Here is an 18,808-nt window from a genome sequence, read left to right as displayed (position 1 = left end):
GGTTGCATTTTAAGCTTACAGCTGAACAGACACCACGGATACGACCGGAGCTTCCTGAGCTGCAGAACGCTGCTTCACCACCTGAAGGGGGAAACCGTCGGGCTTTGGAAAAGTCCACGCTGCGTTGTCCTGCCGAGTCTTTTTTGAACTTGTCACCGGGAGAAGTGCACGAGTGCCTCGTGGAGAGTTTAGTACTTTAAGTGGGAAGCAGAAACAGCTGATCGACACACTTTGCGCACATCTGAATCTCCAGAACATAAGCGGGCCTGTGTGGATCAGATCTGGAGAGCATGTCGTGAGCCTGCTGGTGGGGATGGAGTGGAAGCTTGGAGGAGACACAGGGAGACCAACTCACATAAACATGGAGGGGGGGTGTGTATGGGTGTGTGTGTGTGTGTGTGTGTGTGTGTGTGTGTGTGTGTGTGTAACAGAATAGGCTTTGTTAGTTAGTAGTCAAAGACACACAGACATACTCAATGCCGAGACATTGAGCAGACGATAATGACAGTTTGTGAGAGCATATGCACAATATCTACATGTGAGAGCATGCTTAAACACGCCCCCCCCCCCCCCCCCTCTCTCTCTCTCTCTGAGTGTCTGAAGTGTCTCTTTTGCATCTGGGAATGTGGCTTCGCTTCAGGCTCCCACATCTGCCCAAACCAAAACAATGTCTCCCAAATAAAGATACGGTCCACAGCTCCCCCCCCCCCCGCGTCTCCCTCCGTCCTCCCTTCAAGGACTGTTTCATTCCTTCACTCCTCCTCCTCCTCCTCCTCCTCCTCCTCCTCCTTCCCCTCCAGCCATATCTTTAACCCATTTTCCCTTTAGGTCTCTTAGTTAGCAGACAGACATACATGTGAGAAATGCCCCCCCCCCCCCCTCCCACCGAGTGGTCCCTCAGGGTTCGGAGGTCAGTGTTAGTCTCCTTGGAGGACGGAGGACGGTCGATGAGATGCAGCTACGTTGGTCTCCAGAGGTTCGATGGCAGTTAGTGTGCGAGCGTGTTCCTGTTTTTTGTGGCTCACCGGAAGGATTTAAATACCAATACTGACACTGACATTTGTTTTGTGACAGACTTGTATTCACATTATATTGGGATTTAACCAAAGAGGCGGAAAAGCTCAAGACACATCGTTGAAAACAATACAAGTCAACAAAATGGTTAAAAAAAAAAAGAAAAAAGGGTCAACACATTTGCATCAACCAAAATGGGACGAACTGGATGTTTATTCATGATAAACGTCCTGACCTACACTTCACCGTCACATTTAAGAAGCTCCCTATGGCTAAAGATCCGGTCTCAAAATCACCAAGTTAAGCTTTAATCAATATCAATCAGTATATCGGTTAACAGTGACAATCATCAAGGTTCATACGGTCCATCTTTTCCGATACAAAGATTTAAGTAAAGGTGTAATTTACAGGATCCTGGTAAATACTTAAACACAAGACGAATAAAATCTGAACTAATTCAGAAGCACATACACCGACAACATCTAGTTAAAAGGTTCTAACATTAGTACACTGCAGCAGAAAAGGTCTTGAGTGTATTCAAATGAATCAAAGTGCAGTTTATTGGTTCTGAATTCATCCAATTCATTTGTAACACAGAATTGTCTGTTTCCACGCCAGTAATTTGACTCCATCCCAGGCTACCTTTTTCCAGAACGCTTTTAATTGTGTAGGAAAAAAAACATTCGGTCGATGTAACGGGTTCCAGACGAGTGGTAAATCTGGCAGCTCTGTTAATGTGGGAGGAAAGTTATTCAGATTGCGAAGGACAAAAATTTGGGACAGACAAACAAGAAGCATATCTGAATACTGAGTCTTTAGGTATGCTAATGTCTGCTACTCAAAGCATCACAGCACATGAACGTACAAAGCTAGACACACAAAACAGTTTTTTAAAAAGACAAAAAGGTTTTTTTATCTGACTGACTTGGTCCATTATTGTTGGCTGATGCTACCTGTGCTAATATTTGGTTGTGGGTACGTCCTGCTTGCCGTGGACCTCGGGTTCATTCTGAAACCACTAGAGCGGCTTTAACCGATCAGCATGCACCAAAACTCGACCGCCCCTGCAACTACATAAAAAACAAAACAAAAAACAACCTCGACTTCAACGTCATCACACTTAACCCCCCGACGCTGGTCGCCCATCGATCCGCACTTCAGAGCGGCTGAATGAGCGTCAATGGAAACAGGCTGTCCTGTTATGATCACGTGTCCTTTATTTTGCAGCATTAACCTGCATCTCTTTCTTATTCTCTCCTTCTCTGCTCGGACTTTTCTTTTCTTCTGACCTTCCATTTTGACAGATGAATTGTGCAACACGACCTTCGGTAGAGAATCAGGAATGATGTTTGTTGCCGTGTGTCTCACAGAGAGAGGTGATAATGTTAGTGAGTGCACACCCTCGGCCTGAAGACGCTGCGGCGACAGATGGTTCGGATTCTGAAAGGTTGTCAGCGCGTTGCTTTATCTTCGGTAAAAATGGAAACGATTATTTGCTCCTGGGTGACGTCTGTCTGTTTTCGTCAGCGTCAGCAGTTAGTGTGTGAACTCCCATGAAACCCCGGATGCGCGGACACGACCGCGTCGCCCCAGAAAGGGAAGATTGAGGTATTTATGAGTGAATAATAGGAAACAGACGCTTCCCATGTCTGTCACACCTTTGTCCCTCTGCCCTGCTTTCCACGTGGAGGTGAGGAGAACGGAGTGAGAGCGGGGAGCGGCTTCACAAGTCAGCACATCCTCCGTGTGCCTCGAGAAAGCAGAGGTGCCCCCTGCGCCCCCTCCTCTCCCCCCCTCCCCTCGCCCGTGCCCCCCGTAAAAGGGCTTTGTGTTTGCGGCGGCGAGCTCAGCTCGCTCACGGCTGTTTACAGCTCGGCTCCGGTATGTATACAGCTGGAATCTGTTTGGTTTGTCTTCGAGACGCGTACGCCTGTTTACAGTATGAACCGACTGAGCGAGCTACACGTTCCGTATTTTTATTTTTGTTGAGGAAGGGCAAATTTACTTTTTTCGCGCCCGGCAAAATACAGGTGTGTTAATGACGGCTGCACTCCACGTTGGGTCGCTCCCGCTATCGTGCATGTTGGTTCAATGTCACGACTCATTGGGACACTTAATGAAACTTTAGCACTCGTTTATTACACCAATGCATAACTAAGCCAAAATGGCTGCCATGAAAAAGGTCTGTTGGAGTGAAGTAATGACATAATTTGGTTAACTCAGAGGCCTCATTTGCATTTTGTTCATTTTAGGTGATGACTAAAGCAAATCAATTTCAGTAGATTACGAGGAAGGGATGAATTAATATTTTAAGGCCCGATCCTAATTTCCCCCCTTGGCCCTCCCGCTTGGCCCTCCCGCTTGGCCCTACCTCTCCATTTTGCATAAATGCTTTGCAAACTGAAGCAACATAACATGAAAAATGGTCCATAAAATAAATGTTGTAATCTAAAATTGCAGCTTTGGGATAATAAAGCTATTTCTGGTTCAAACAGATTGAATGACGTCCTGTTTGTGAGCATTAATAGCTTATTTTCTGAGATACATGATTATGTCATCATACTGTAATTGACATAAATGTAATAATTACGGATATACAAACTTATATACAACATAAATGTACAACATACAAATACAAACTTATTAATAATTAACTTTGGAGAATTGCGGATACCGTTGACGCAACGAGTGGTGTCCCATTTCCTGACTGAAATGTTAAACCCTCCAGCTTCTAGCTCCGTTCTGAACGGCCACCACCCAGTAGGGGGCGCTACCAAATGAGACGCAGGGCCACGCGGTCGGAAATCGGGGCCCAACTGGGCCCAAATCTCCTCCTGGGGGATCTTATCGAACGTTTCATGTCGTGATCATACTGCTTTATAGTTCTGTGCTTTGAGAACTTGACTGTGTCAGAAGAGGCCATCACAGACTTCTTGTTGTCAGACACGGTAGACTGCACACGCGTCCACCGTGACTTGGTTGTGAGGTAGAGCTACACGGGGTAGAACTGAAGTTATCAAGATACCACAAATATGAATGTAATTCCATGATTCTTCATACCAAATAATAATAATAATAATAAAAAAAGACACACACACACACAAGCTGAACTGTGCCATATGTGGGAAAGATGTTTTTATTAAAAGACAGAACATCTCATCACCCCTGGATTAGAGCACCAACTATAGACCCCATACAGTAGCCTACACATGTATATATGGTTTAAATGAGTTACTTCTACTGGGCCCTGTAGAACGATATAAACTCTGTGTTTCTGGCCCCTGGTTCTGCAGTACAGGACCATGAAGTACAGCTAACGTATCACCTCATACTCTTGTTCAAGAGCCTCTCAGCCGCTCAGACCCAACAAACTCTTCTCTTCCCAGATCCAGATGTTTCCAACGGAGGTTACCAGAGGTCAGCTTGCATACATAAGCAAGGCGTGGACAACAACAAAAAAATCCCTCTTTTTCACACATACCTTCGGCATATAACACACTCGCTCTGTCACAAGTCGGGAGATACTGACTCACCCAGGCATGTGCGAGGACAGCTAAACATTGGTCCTGTCCAGTAATCCAGTCTGTTGAAACTCTGGATCACTGAGGATGCACGTTCTTCCTCCTCCACACAGCCAGTGAGTGGGTGACCAGCGTTGCACAAACCATGTGATTTCAGTCAGGGACAGTTGCATTCGATGACTCACCTCTTCAGGACAATCGATGTCTGTGTTGTAAGGCTGCTAACCTGCTGAAAGCTGACTGATGGATTCGTCACTCAGGGTTTGAAAATCTCCCTCAAAGACTGTTGCTCAACGGTGGAAAACGCTCATCGTCTACACAGCTAGAAATAAGTGCTCCTCTGTCAGTGGAAAAATGGAGTAAATAAGGTTATTCTGTATGTTCAGTCAAGCAAAAGCTGTGATTAATTTTACTATCCAATGGATTTCTAGAATAATGTGATAGTTATTTATTGCTTGAAGTGTACCTCGTTTTTACTAGAAGTTACATCATGCCCTAAGTTTGAACTTCCTTGAATATCTAAAAAGTAGGAACCAGCAGAATATTTCCTGTACGTCTCAGCTGAGGTTGTTAAAATCCAGGTGAAAGACTAACTACCAGGTTTACTACACTGGTGTTCTGTCCCTGACCTCAATATGAGGCTGGCTATTTATTTACAGGCATATTTCCAAAGGAATTCAACAAATTATTGTTGGTTTTCCAGGCAGGGAGCCAGTGTCACTTAAATAGAGAGATCATGAAGTATTTTGTTTTCCATAATAAGAGATGCATGTTTGGGTGTGTGTGGGAAATGTCTGTAATCTGTAAAAGAGGAAAATGTTGGGATCTGTTGGTAAAACCAGGAAGCTCAGGGGAGTGTTTGGATGCCTCTTTCTGAGCAACATAAACATTACTACAATTTCTCCCCAGCTGCTGAATTTTTTCAAAGTTAACTTTGATCAAAGGAAAATCCAAATATCAAAGAACGCGTTGTGCTGATGTAAAGAAAAACTGTCATCAATGCTCCACAGTGACACAAAACAGCTGGAATCCCGATTCTGGCTTCTATTCATCAAACTGTTTTACCATTTGAAGCATAGGATGCATTTGATAGATTTTAAAGTTATTAAGATTTAAACATGGAAGCAGGGGAAACAACGAGCTCGTCTGAAGGCAACAAAATCTGGCTGCAAGCACCTCTTAAAACTTACTAACATGACATACCATGTTCCTTTAATCTGTCCAAAAACAACAACCGAAAAGAAGTGTGAAAGGACAGCTCGCTATGTTGGGGTTGTTTGTGTTTCCAGTCTTTATCTTTAAGATAAATCTAATTAGCTCTCAACAGAAACCAGACAGGTTCTCATCCAAATCTCAGCGAGAAAAAAAAGTCAAACTATTGCTTTAAAAGTCTGACGGGACCTTCGGCTGAGTCTGTTCCAGTCTGCTGCTGTTGAAAGGTTGCCAGATAAAATCAGTGCAAGCTAGTGTCTAATATGTGAGGACTCCTTAAACTTCAAACTAAGAACATGTGAGGATGTGCATTCTCCTCAGACTTGCTCAGTCGGGAGTTTGGGTCTGAGGGTGACGTAGCAGAGGCGGATCGGACCGCTTCTTGTTTCTCCTGCGCTGCTGCTCTTTGAATGCCCGACTTGCTGAGGATTCTGGCCAAATCCTCAACATCCAACCTCCACAAGGAGCCAATTCCCCTTCCATCCCACAGACTGGATATATAAGTGGACCGGGTCTGACAAAATGAGGCCGATGCGGAAAAGCCTTAAACTGTAATATCACCAAGTGCTGCTCGAGGTTGGTCCCAAAAAGCCTCCACTTCCATAGACTCCCATTCAAATTGCAAGTAGTAAGATACGAGGTCAATACATTTTTTTCCACGAGTCGTTGCGGTATTGTTAGCTAAAGTCACTCCTTCCTAGTCATCTTGTGGTCCATCTGAAAATAATCCTGTCAATAATTAGAAAATAAGCTTCAAAAAGCCGTGTCTTTGGGGGGTGTTGTGGTAGGTGTAGTAGTTGGTGTGGTTGTTTTTGTCTGTTAGATTGACAGGTCTGTGGTGCGGTCAGGTTTCTGCTATTCGTGGGCTCCCTGTAATGTTCATGGTTCTCCAATCCGACCGAGTCAGATCCACCGAGTCAGATGCATCCTTCTCAGCTCGTCCAAATATAATCATACCTGGCTCCAAACTAGCAAGATGGCGACGGCCAAAATCCGAAATCCGAAGAGCTTTGATAAAAGCCGTTCACAAACCAACGGCTGACGTCACTGTTGGTTTGCCGCTTGTTCCTTTTTGATTCTCGGCCCCGGCTGATGAGTTCTTCATATTTACAATGACATCGTCTGTCTGCTTGGGCTTTTGGCAGCCACCCAGTATGTGCTTGAATGTTCTACATCCTGAGAACGCTGGTGATGTGTGGAAGAACGCTGCGCTTGGTGGGAAACGGGGCTCAGTTTCCTCGTAAGGTTTATGCTGCCAAAGATTGAAAAGTGTGCAAGTTGATGCAAACCACACACCTGTGTATGTTTGTCTGGGGTTTGTAGGTGGTCTTGAGTGTGTTCCAAGCTTAATAAGTATACCAGACACTGTACGTCAACAACAACATCATCTAAAAATCAAACATTGACAATTGAAAGTCATTCTGGGAAACACAAAACATGATTATCTCAAGCAGAGAAGACAGATTTACGTCGTAGAAAAAAAGGAGATTCTTATCGGTCATATTTTTCACATTCAGACATTTCAAAAGTTCACAATTAATTGCTAAAAATAATTGACCCTGAGTTATGTTCAAAATTCTCAAACGACAAATGTCCAATTAAAATGAGATTTTTCAAAGTGAACGGCGGCGCGTTGAGTGCGTCTGCGGAGCTCCCAGACGGAGGCGGTGATTGTTGTGGTCGCTCCTCGTCGTGAGATGAGTCCTCGTGGTCTCTGCCAGGGGCGATTCTCTCTCACACGCCACGAATGTGAAGCCGAAGGCAGTCTGGGGTAGAGAAGGTTAACCATCTGGAACGCTGCATTATTTAATGTTGCATATGCCGAGACAAGCTGGCTCTCAGATTCGTCACACTTTCCCACCGCCGAGGTGTTCCCATTCTCTCACTCATGTCAGACGTGTTTCGTGTTGTATGACAGGACCTGTCGGATCCGTCACACAGGAGAGTTTTAACTCGGGCTCTCGTGTGCTCAGTCGAAGCTCGGCTCGCTTTTCAGATCTGTGGATGGTTTCTAGAAACGTACTCGTAAGGCTCAGAGGCACTTTGCAATTTTCTTTTTTTTAAATGTAATCGCTGAACACGAACCATGTCAACAACCCAAAATATCTTGGTGTCCAAGAGTTATTGAGTGTTTTCGGTTTCCTCCCGAGCTCCTGCGGCCCACCCCCATCTGTCTTTGCCTGCTTCTGGGAGCCTGATCTGCTTAGCTCAGAACAAAAACAATACTGTCGTGTCATTTCAATGATAATGAACATGTGACCAAGAATCAGAAAGAAGCCAACAGGAAAGTAGCCAGAAAATGTAGAGAAAACCCCAAAGAGTCTTTTATTACTGCAGTGAATGATGGCCTCGATCCTGGCTGGGTGATATGACCAGAGACTGTGAGATGATATGAATGCATCCGCAATATAGATTTTGCCGCACTGTATGTACCAATGTATTTAATATCGATGTTCCAAATCAATTATCTGAACTGCTTCATGGCACTAATCATTTTTGCATAAATATAATTGAAGCTGCTTACTTTGCAAATATTGTTTGGAGGGTGATAAGCCAGAAAGAAACATCCCTCTCATGATATTATCCAGCAACAGCAGAGGTGTGGAGGTGTCTGCAGGTTTACAGTATATCTCCCCTCTGCGTAATCATGTTACAGTCTTTCATTTGATTTGTGGCACTGAGCTCTGAAACCTCTGAAACCTGACTGTGGCTTTCAAGGCAGGGCCTTCTCCCCGAAAGAAAAAGTATTACGGTAAAAACGTACAACATCTGATGATGTGTTAAGACCAAACGGGAAGCGAATGATTAACCCGCAGCGATTACACACAAAGACAAAGCAAAGCGGGCGACGTACACCCTTGTTAGATACATGTCATGCTAACAGACTAAAGCAGCAGGTCCCAAACAAGGAAATAAAGAAAACAAAATGTTCCTCATATTAAATGTAAAATAAGAAAAGAATTTAAGATCATGTTGTTATTTTAATCTGGCATAATCGTATTGAGCTAAATAATTGACATACTTGACAAGGCAAGAGTTCCATGGATATGACGGAGAACGTTTACACAGAGAAGATTCGTTTTTAAGGTGATTGTCAGTGATAGCTTGTTTTGCTGTTGTTGCTGAGGTGTAAACGTCCCTAAATTTAATAAAGGAGGTATTAACGGCCGTGATGGCGCAGATAACACTAGTCCAGTTATTCCCAGTCTGTGAGTTAAGGTCACCTAAAATAAGATCAACTAAAACAACCACATGAATCCGGCTCCGTACTGAAGGACTTAACAGACGTAAGCTTGGTGTGGATATTCTTCTTTCACTATTTGGAAGAAAGGGAACGAGTACATGACCCCAAATGTGAGGAAGAAATCATCCTGCTCAGCTGTTCAGGTAGAATGATGCGCCTCGATCACTTCTACATTTGATTTGATTTGATTTGCAGTTTTACCTACAACTTGATTAAGATCCGGACAACCAGACCCACGAGTCCCAAAGAGAGAATAATAACGCCGTGTGATAAGAGCCTTAAGATGACTCCTGTGTTTCCATGGCATCCAGCGGTAGATGAATGTGAGAGAAAGAAAAACATGACAAACTGAAACATTACAAATGGAGAGCAGGTAGTAATTAAAAGTCGGGTACGTACGGTGTTCGACACGTTACAGCAGGTCGGTCTTGTTTTCACCTTCATGCACTAAAACAGTGAAACCGAACGCATGTCGTCGGTCTGAGGAACAACGTGTGGAGACGCGCAGGGAGTCGGACCTCCACAGGGAGTCGGACCCCCGCAGGGCGTCGGACCCCCGCAGGCCGTCGGACCCCCGCAGGCCGTCGTACCCCCGCAGGCCGGAGTCGGACCTCCGCAGGCCGTCGTACCCCCGCAGGCCGTCGGACCTCCGCAGGCCGGAGTCGGACCTCCGCAGGCCGTCAGACCTCCGCAGGCCGGAGTCGGACCTCCGCAGGCCGTCGGACCCCCGCAGGCCGTCGGACCTCCGCAGGCCGTCGGACCCCCGCAGGGAGTCGTGTCCTCCTGTAACTGTACTTGTGGTTTTGGCAGCGAGGCTGACTTCTTTTTAGCCTTCCATTTCTGACTTTTTCAGTCCACAACCACGTGACCCACGGTGTCACCGCCGTGGCTGGAAATAGCTCCGATTTCCTTTTCATGGCTCGCGTTGCGTCCGCGACCACTTTTCACCGCTGTGGGAAATTATCAGACTTATTTAAGCAAATACGCTTTTCAGAAGAGACGCGGATGACAAATATAACGGCGACCGCCGAGACCGCGGAGGAGAAAACATCGCAGAGGTGCTGTTGGACGCTGTGTAATTACATGCAGTCATAAGTCACCCGGGGTGGACATGTCTTCATGCTCTCCAGTCCTGTGGGAGCTTTTTTTTTTTTTTTTTTTTTTTATCTCCAGGGGCAGTTTGTACTGAAATCAATGCTTTACTGCTGCTTCATTAACACTAAAAATGGGTGATGAGATAATAAACACATAATAGAAGTCAGTTTAGAGCTGAAAATCTCTGTTCTCCTTCCAGGCACATCTAATGATAATGAATTGCATTCCTGTTTCTTGGCTCCAGACACATTCCCACAGCGACCCAGGAGTCACCATCGTTTCCTGTTATCATTCTCCCGCATACCAGCACCTGAGCTGACCTAGAAACCTTCGGGCCGGTCAGGAAAAGGTCTCAGAGATCTCTGGCTTTAAACTTTATCTGACGTCGACCGCTCCTTTCAGTCAGTGTTGCTGCACCTTGTTCAAATGTGTATTCCTGCATGTTTGCACTGATAACGGTGGACCATTTATGACTCAAAAATCGGAGTCATTTTGTTCAACAACACAGACGTTCACAAAACAGGGTCTTTCATCTCGACTTAGTGACATTTGAGTCTGACGGTTAAACGCTTGTGGATTTTGCGAGTTATGGCTATTTACCTAATTTAGCTAACATTAGCACCATGAGTAGATGAACACGGTCTTAAATTCATGTTCTATCGTTCCGATGTGATTTGTTTGAAAAGGACCCGAAATGGATTTGATGGCTATAAAACACGCTAACAGACTGTTAGAGGAGTTGAAAAGCCGCTGTGTTAGACTCAACTTTTATTATGAAATACATAAAATAAGTTATTATGGTGTCATTTGCTAAATTCACTCCATCAGCGTTCTGGCAGTCAATCTGAAAATAATCCCAGGACAACGTCGTTGGAATGAGGTCGTGATCACCGCGTAGACGAGAAGACGAACGGCCCTCGTGTGATAGTCACGACGTCGGGACTCAGTTCACGAGTTGTGACGTGTCTGCTGACAGAGGCCATGGAAGTTCATTTTTTGTTGCTGATATATTGTCATTTTAGTCATAGTTTAGTTGGGAAATGTTGATCTTCCCAACGGCCTCATCTCCCTGTTTGCTTGCTCCATTTTTTGGCCTCTTTGGCTTGTAGACGGCGTCGTGTTGTTTTTACGACGAAACCAATTAAACGCCGAGCGCACGACATCCCACGTTGTAACCACGAGCTCACGAGTTCCATTTGAACGCAGCAAATGTCCTCATGTTCCCAGTCCGATGGGGTCGGACAGGGTCAGCTGGCTCCTCCACAGTTCATCCATACGTCTGGCTCCAAAAAAAAAGAAAAAGAAAAGAAAGATGGTTGACGGCAGAAATGTTGAACTCGGGGCTTCAAAACAGCAGTTTACAAACCGGGTCATGTCACGGTTGGTTGCCTCTTGATTTTGCCCCATGTTGCCCTTTAAATCTGTACTGGAAAGAAATATCTTCAATTGGAGACTGATCAGTGTGTTTAATGATCATGTTCCTGTGGGTGTAAAATTCTCCAAATCAAATTAAGAGAAATAAGAAATCTAATGAGGAGCAGGATGCTCCAGCTTTCACACAAGGAGGAAATGTTACACAGTGGTTGTATACATTTATATAACAAACATAACATACATGTACTGTATATATATATACATTTTTGTATATATATATATATATATATACATATACATTTTTGTATATATATATATATATATAAAATTCAGTACTGCTCCTTGGCCTTGGTTAAGCTACATTGCGACAGCATGTGGAAAGCGAGTAAGCTGCTTGTTTGGCATGTTACACACTGTAATCCATTTCTTACACAACTGCTCACATATTTTTGGTTTTGGAAAGCACCAAGCGCACCACCCTCTCTACTCTTTACATGCACAGTACGACTCCTGCTAATTCAGCATGTAGAGAAGTCCAAGCTCGGGCCGTCTTGCAGTCCAACGCTGAGTTAAATGCTCCAAAACCCTCCGCCTTCTTTTTGCTGTATTGGATTAAAGACAGCTCCGTCCTGCATTTGCTGGATTACGTTCCTAAAACCAACCTCATCACGTCAGACTCTCGGGAACCCCGATAAAAGAGCTGCAGCTGGACCATCATCTGGTTCTCACCGGTCTCCAAAGAGCATCTCCGCAATGTGTTACAACAAAACAGTCCTTCTAATCAGTAGCAGATGTGTGCAGTTTGTCTACGTGTTCTCTTGTGTTCCTCGGCTGGATGTTGTGTACGCTGACTGGAGCTCCGGGTCTCAGTCCAACTGCCAGTTTGTTGTTCTTTAGTGTGGCAGCAGCAACAGCAGCAGTTCAGCACCGCTCTGCCATGATGTCATCGGTTGATGGTTGCGAAATACTTGAGGAAATGAGAACCTCGTTGAACCCGGTCTGAGTGCTGCACATTTTCACTGCATCAGCTGTGTAGCCTGATCTTCACTGGCTTTGGTTTATCTTCTTTTATCGGTTTATCTCCAGCAATAACGTCAATTACGGGAGACGCTCGGGAAATAAATCTTCGTCTTTGAGCGAACACGCTGCTGATGAGCCCCTTTCATGATTATTGACGTTTATTGCTTTTTCTGTTTCGACAGAGGACAGCATCTCTGAGTCAGCTTCCTGTCGAGGATCTCAGAGACCCCCTGCCTTCTCACTGGAGATGCTACATGTCGCCACAAGGGCGGCGATACTACGTCAACACAACAAACAACGGTAAGAGAAAATGACCTGTGGACAGTTTGCTCCTTGAAGGGGACACGTTTTATAGAATTTGTGTGACTGCTGATGTCAATCTCATCTCTGTTCGAAAAAAATAACAAGCTGGAGTCAGTGCATGGTTTGGAGGGATTAGCATAAAGACAGGAAGGAGGGAGAAACCGCAATCCTGGTTTATCCAAAGTATCAACATATGCACCAATTTAAGTTTCATACCAGCACCACATTTTATAAACTCTGTATGCTGTGGAATACAGAGAAGTCCACCTGGCAGTTATAACAGAGAGTTAAACAAGGTCTATATCCAGGCTGGAGGCCTCTGATTGGTCATCCTGTTCCCACATTCACAGGGAAACAGACAGAATGGTGATCATCCCTTTACTCGTCCACCGGATGTATATTTTTACCATAGACTCTGTATTTTCTCACTTTGTGGCAAATTGTCAGCATTAAAAATAAAACACATGAACTGATATTCATTCCCGTTTGCAGTTTACGATTTACAATGTGCAGACAGTGAAGAAACCTTAAATTAACTATCTTGAAGATTTTCATCTATATCAATGTTAAGTAACTATCCACTTTCCAAGCCTGTAGCCTTGTGATGAAAAAGCCTTCCAAAGTGACCAGCTGACTCTCTGGTATCAACCACCAACGTCCTCCGACTTCATCCTCAAAATCTCCTCACAATTATGAACGACTAAAATCTCATCTCTGCTCAAAAGGTTTTTTTCAAGGAAAGAATCTCCCAAAGTCTTAAAGTGACTTCAATGTAACTCCGTCTTCATTCAGTAGGCACAGATATATAAATATACAAACACCTCCCCCTTCACCTCCCCCCACCTCTTCACCTCCACCTCCACCTCCACCCACCCCTTCACCTTCACCTCCACCCACCCCTTCACCTCCATCTCCACCCCCCCACCTCCACCTCCACCCCTTCAACGCCCGCCCACAGCTCGAGCTGGAAACTCTTATGAGAAAGCCAACAAGGATTGGTTGATTAGATTTGTGATGTATGAAATCCCGGCTGTCTGAAGTGTTTTTGAGTCTGTGGAAATAGAAATAATCAACCAGGGCATCGATGCTTATTGATATGATATCACGGGCACAAGACATATGTCTTGTACATACAAACGCCACTATAAAATGGACTATTTTCATTGTTCATTCTTATTTATAGACATCACTAACCACAAATTACAGCTCTATTATTACTATTACCTCAGCGATGTGTTCTTTTCTCTAACAGAAATGCACGAAAGCATTCGTTTCTCTGTTTTAATCCGTCATTTTACACACAAAAAGAAAAGAAAAGATTTCCCGCCTTGGGCTCCAACTTCACTTCGAACTGACGATAAAGTATTTTTCCTGAACTGGATAGCTAGTTAGAGATGGAGTTTATCTTAAAAGTGACACCTGAGTGATTTGATCTGACTGTAATGGAGTTAAACGTTCAGCGTGTCCGCGGCAGCGACGGTACCAGAGAGAGACAGCGTACATCAGGGCCCGGAGGGGTGATAGCGCCTTGTTTCTGTCAACACAATCACCGCTCAGTGTCTCCCCGACCGCACACACACACACACACACACACACACACACACACACACACACACACACACACACACACACACACACACACACACACACACACACACACAGCTTAATACCCTCCTCTGTTCTGCAGACAGAGCAGCATCGCCTGCTTTTACTATCCCTGAGTGAACTCGCTGTAAAACCTGACTGATGATACTAATATCTCGTCTTGGCAACCGCCGTGCCTTCGACGAGATGGTGTAATAAAGGTTAGAAAGTGAAGGTTTTTTCCGACGCAGTGCTTCTCATCATCACACACGCTGACAAACGGTCATTATGGTTCCTTTTTTCACACGTTGCCGTCTCTTTTCAACAAATCTGCGGCATTTAATTAACCAAAAGCTGTTTAGCAGATCACCCCTCTGCCCTCTGTCGGCCTGTTTTGGAAGATATTTACATAAGATTAGCATTATTCATATCACGACAACACATGGGGGGGGGGGGGTGTGTGTGTGTGTGTGTGTGTTAATGACCTTTACTGCCACCAGCAGGTGTTGGAGATATTTTGGCTTCACTTCCACCTTCACCTAAAATCTATGCAACTCGGCAAAAATGATCTCCTAAAATGACATTTCATGTTTTCGTAACCATGGGAACATGTTTGTATGTTTGATCCACTGAAAACGGAAAAGGAGTGTTTTAGTAGTTTGACATTTAAGAGTAAGTGAAACATGTTGATCCTTTAACTGTCCACTAACTGGTCACATTGAAAAACTGGACAGTTCAACACGAGGTTGAGTTTTAGGCCCCCGAGTCTGTATGATCTGGATGCCGACATCCGATCCCAAACATTTACATATGCTGAAATTTCCTCCACCTCAACGTATAAATGAGTTAGTCTGACTTGTGACACGACGGTTTCCATATTCTTTCCATCGCAGCGCTAACGTTGCTGCCTGTAGCTTCCTCTGCGTTTCCCACCCGCGTGTTTTTAGAAGCTCTGTTCTGGCAGTCGGTCAGAAACAGACTCGCCGCCTGTCGTTAGCGCTGCAGAGCGGCGGGATCTGAAACCGTTTGACTTTAAGAAGTGCAGCGAGCTTCAGTGGCGGAACACGTGGCGTCCGACTCCAGCGTTTAGTCTGGCGGGCTTGTGTTAGCAGGATGCGGTGACCTTTCAACTCACCGGGTGGAGGTTTCATTTCGAGTGCGCTCTCACTGTGAGGATTACATTTACGCTTGCTCGGAGTATAATGCACAATGCGAGCTCGACCACCTCCGAATGGATCACACTCCGGCCCCGATGCGCTCTGCGTCCATTTACATCTTAAATTATTATGCATTTTTCATCGTCCTCGTAAGGTTATCTCGGCCTGTTCTCACTCCCAGGGCGTCAAGTAGTGACGTTTAGTCAAAGCTGTTGGCGTCAGAGAGATTCACACACGGCACACTTCGGCGTCGTTACCATGACGATGCGGTTCGAAGAAGGAAGTCACGTGATGGGATATAAAGAGTGACAAAGTGTGAATGGCGAGAAGGTTGAATGAAATAAATACTGATATCAACCCAGTTAGAAAAGAAGTGTATTACTCGTAAGCAACTTATGCAGCGTAACAAATTTAACTTCCGTTACGCACATAAAATAACTTCCATGCCCTGGTGACGTTAATGTTCATAACAGTTGGAAATGAGGTGTTGATGATCAGTCATTTCTTTGTAGCGCCAGAGAATAAAGAAAACAGTAAAGGCCAATCCAAATTTGAGTGTTTTTGATGTCCGTCACTCACCTGGCTCAGAATAGATCCACTTCCATTCGATCAAATGGATCCGCCCACAACAACTTTTTTTCTCACACACAATCTCCACAGACAGCAGCTCAAACCACCTGCTGCCGTTTACGTCACTACATGAAAATAAAGACAGGAAACTGTATTTTTCCACAGAGACACCAAATGGCTGCTCTCACTTTTAAATCCCAGCATGACTCGTTATTTCCCAGAGTTTGTCGTCACCACGGCGACGCGTTCACATCGGCGAAAGACTCTCCGCACGACGGAGAGACACCTGTAAAAAACGGAGTCCGTTGATCGGAGGAGTTCGTCCACGCGGCCCGGCGACTGCGCGCACCTGACTCCTTCGGAGAACCGGGGTTGTGGCCTCGCAGTCGCTTAAAAGCGTAAGCGGCTTCACATCAGAGCTGCTCACATCGTGTACGTCTGTGATCATGGTCGCCGCGGTCAAGTAGTGGCCACGAGAAGGGATCTAAAAACAGCCGAGGGGCCGCACCCAGGCACGAGACCGAGGGGAGTCGCTCCTCCTCTCCTGCTCCTTCAGGATATAATGAGGTGGTTAAGAGCGACTGTCCAAGAAAAACTGGAAACAAACCAGGCACCCGGGGCTCTTTTAGCCGCGTTGAATCTGCCGCTGTCAGTCGGTTAATTCTCGTTGTTCCGCCGAGAATCCGACTGATCTGCTGCGTCTTCATCGTCGAAGTGTTCGGAGACGCAGAAATGACACGAGTTGGCACGCTGGAACGAAAAGACTCGCACGATATTTCCTCGGAGAGAAAGTGAATCATTTTTCATAACTTTCTGCACACATCAGCAGCATCTGTATCCCGGCTCAGAAAGAAAGCAGTGTTGTTGCCATGGCGTTGGGAAACTGGTCTCTGAGGGCGCTGAACCTGAAAACTACCGGACTTATTTTTCTGTGTTTTCGCTGCACAATGACAGAATAAAAGCAGAGAGAGTGCTCAGTCCTAACACACACACACACACACACACACACACACACACACACACACACACACACACACACACACACACACACACACTCGCACACACACGCACACACACGCGCGCACACACACACATACACACACACACACTCGCACACACACACGCACGCACACACACACAGTAACCGTATTTATAGCATCTCTGCTATTTTCTATAGACTTCCCTTTCGTTACGCTGAAGTTCAGCTTGATTAGATGTCGTCCTGTGTGTTTGTTTGTGTGTATGTATGTGTGTGTTCATTTGTGTTTCTGCATCGCCATAGTAACAGAGCAGTGTGCGTGGGTGAGGGCTGGGCGTCCTTGTGACAGAGCTTGTTTTTCTCCAGGTTTTCCTTCCTGTGTTGCTGGTTGCAGCGTTGCAGGGTGCTGCGGTTTGTACCGGTCTCATCAGCAGCGGGCCGATGTACACACACACTGAACCAAGTAGTCCACAGTCCCAGCACACACACACACACACACACACACACACACACACACACACACACACACACACACACACACACACACACACACACACACACACACAGGCCACACAGAAGAGATAGACAGTCTTACAAACCTGGAGGTCTCTCACTGAGTGACCTAGTGAGTGAACTAGTGAGTGAACTAGTGAGTGAACTAGTGAGTGAGTGAGTGAGTCAGAACCATTAGCCCACTTGGACCCCAGGACACGTCAGAGTTCTTGTGGAGGCCCTGCCTCGATGGGTCGGAGCTTTTTTGTGCAGTCTGGTGTGTGAGGCTCAACCTCACAGAGGAAGGGCTCCCCCTCATTACGAATCCCAATTTAACCCCCTACGTCTGTTTCCACTTCACTTTGTCACATTTTGCGTGCATCACTACGGCAACTTTCGAACCTCAGCCGAGCGTAAAAATGGTTGTCGCTATTTCACGTCTTTTTTTCCCAAATTGTCTTCACCTCTAAAGGAAATGCACCGACGGGGAGGATACGCAGTGTGAATGGGTTGTTTTGTCTGATAAAGCTCAGAGACAGGAGGTAGCTAATGCATCGGGGACCTGTGTCATATGGTTATGAATAAAATATAGCCGTGTCAAAGCTAACTAGGCCATTTCTCCTTCTTCAGAATCAAGGATGTCCCACATCACTCGCATTGTGGTTTCCGTCGCGGACAATAAACCGTTGTCGGGTTCTTTTTGATTTTTTACCTGCTGTCCACTATTTCGATTCATACATTCACTCATACGCATCTGTTACGGTGTGACGACTTGTCTTCCGTTGTCATTCACACTCTGGTGAGTCTGAATCGCTCGTGTGTGAAATATGAAAATGAGGTGAACTTTGGGGGGAAGTCGAGAGGAAATGACTGCTTTTTATGTTCCATAAAAGAGCGACATCCTCATGCGGCTCCAGTCATTGGCTGCTTCATAGCACCATTTGTATCTTGAATTCACATCATTAAGACCCATGTGAAGCTTGAAAAGGTGAGCAAGCGGAGCCGACTCGGGTTTATATTCCATAATCAAGACTGTCAAAGTAATTCAGGATGATTGAGGACTTTTTCGACTGCAGCTCCTCTGTGACAAGGCGGCTGATGAGAATTACTCCTGCTGCTGCTGCACATGTATCACTGTATCTGGAGGTAGGAATCCGGCAAGTGCCAAGACTGATCTCTCACTTGTGTAAAAAGCACTCTTTGACGGCTATAATCAGCAATCTGCCTTTCCACAGCCCGTTGC

General features: G+C 45.4%; 1 protein-coding gene across 2 annotated transcripts in view; it reads left to right on the top strand.

Moving 5' to 3' along the window:
* LOC138202316 (growth arrest-specific protein 7-like) overlaps nucleotides 1-18,808 on the top strand; it is a 66,818-nt gene that overhangs the window by 9,420 nt on the left and 38,590 nt on the right. For both annotated transcript variants that reach the window (XM_069156233.1, XM_069156232.1), the window contains exon 2: nucleotides 12,663-12,780. In XM_069156233.1, coding sequence (XP_069012334.1) covers nucleotides 12,663-12,780 — 118 coding nt within the window. The remainder of the gene's footprint in view (nucleotides 1-12,662; nucleotides 12,781-18,808) is intronic.

Source organism: Embiotoca jacksoni, unplaced genomic scaffold (genome assembly GCF_022577435.1).
Source record: "Embiotoca jacksoni isolate LCO1_2020_lvr unplaced genomic scaffold, fEmbJac1.0.p SCAF_20, whole genome shotgun sequence".
Taxonomy (NCBI): Eukaryota; Metazoa; Chordata; class Actinopteri; family Embiotocidae; genus Embiotoca; species Embiotoca jacksoni.
The sequence above is the reverse complement of the archived record's forward strand: the minus strand, read 5'-3'. Positions and strand labels throughout refer to the sequence as shown.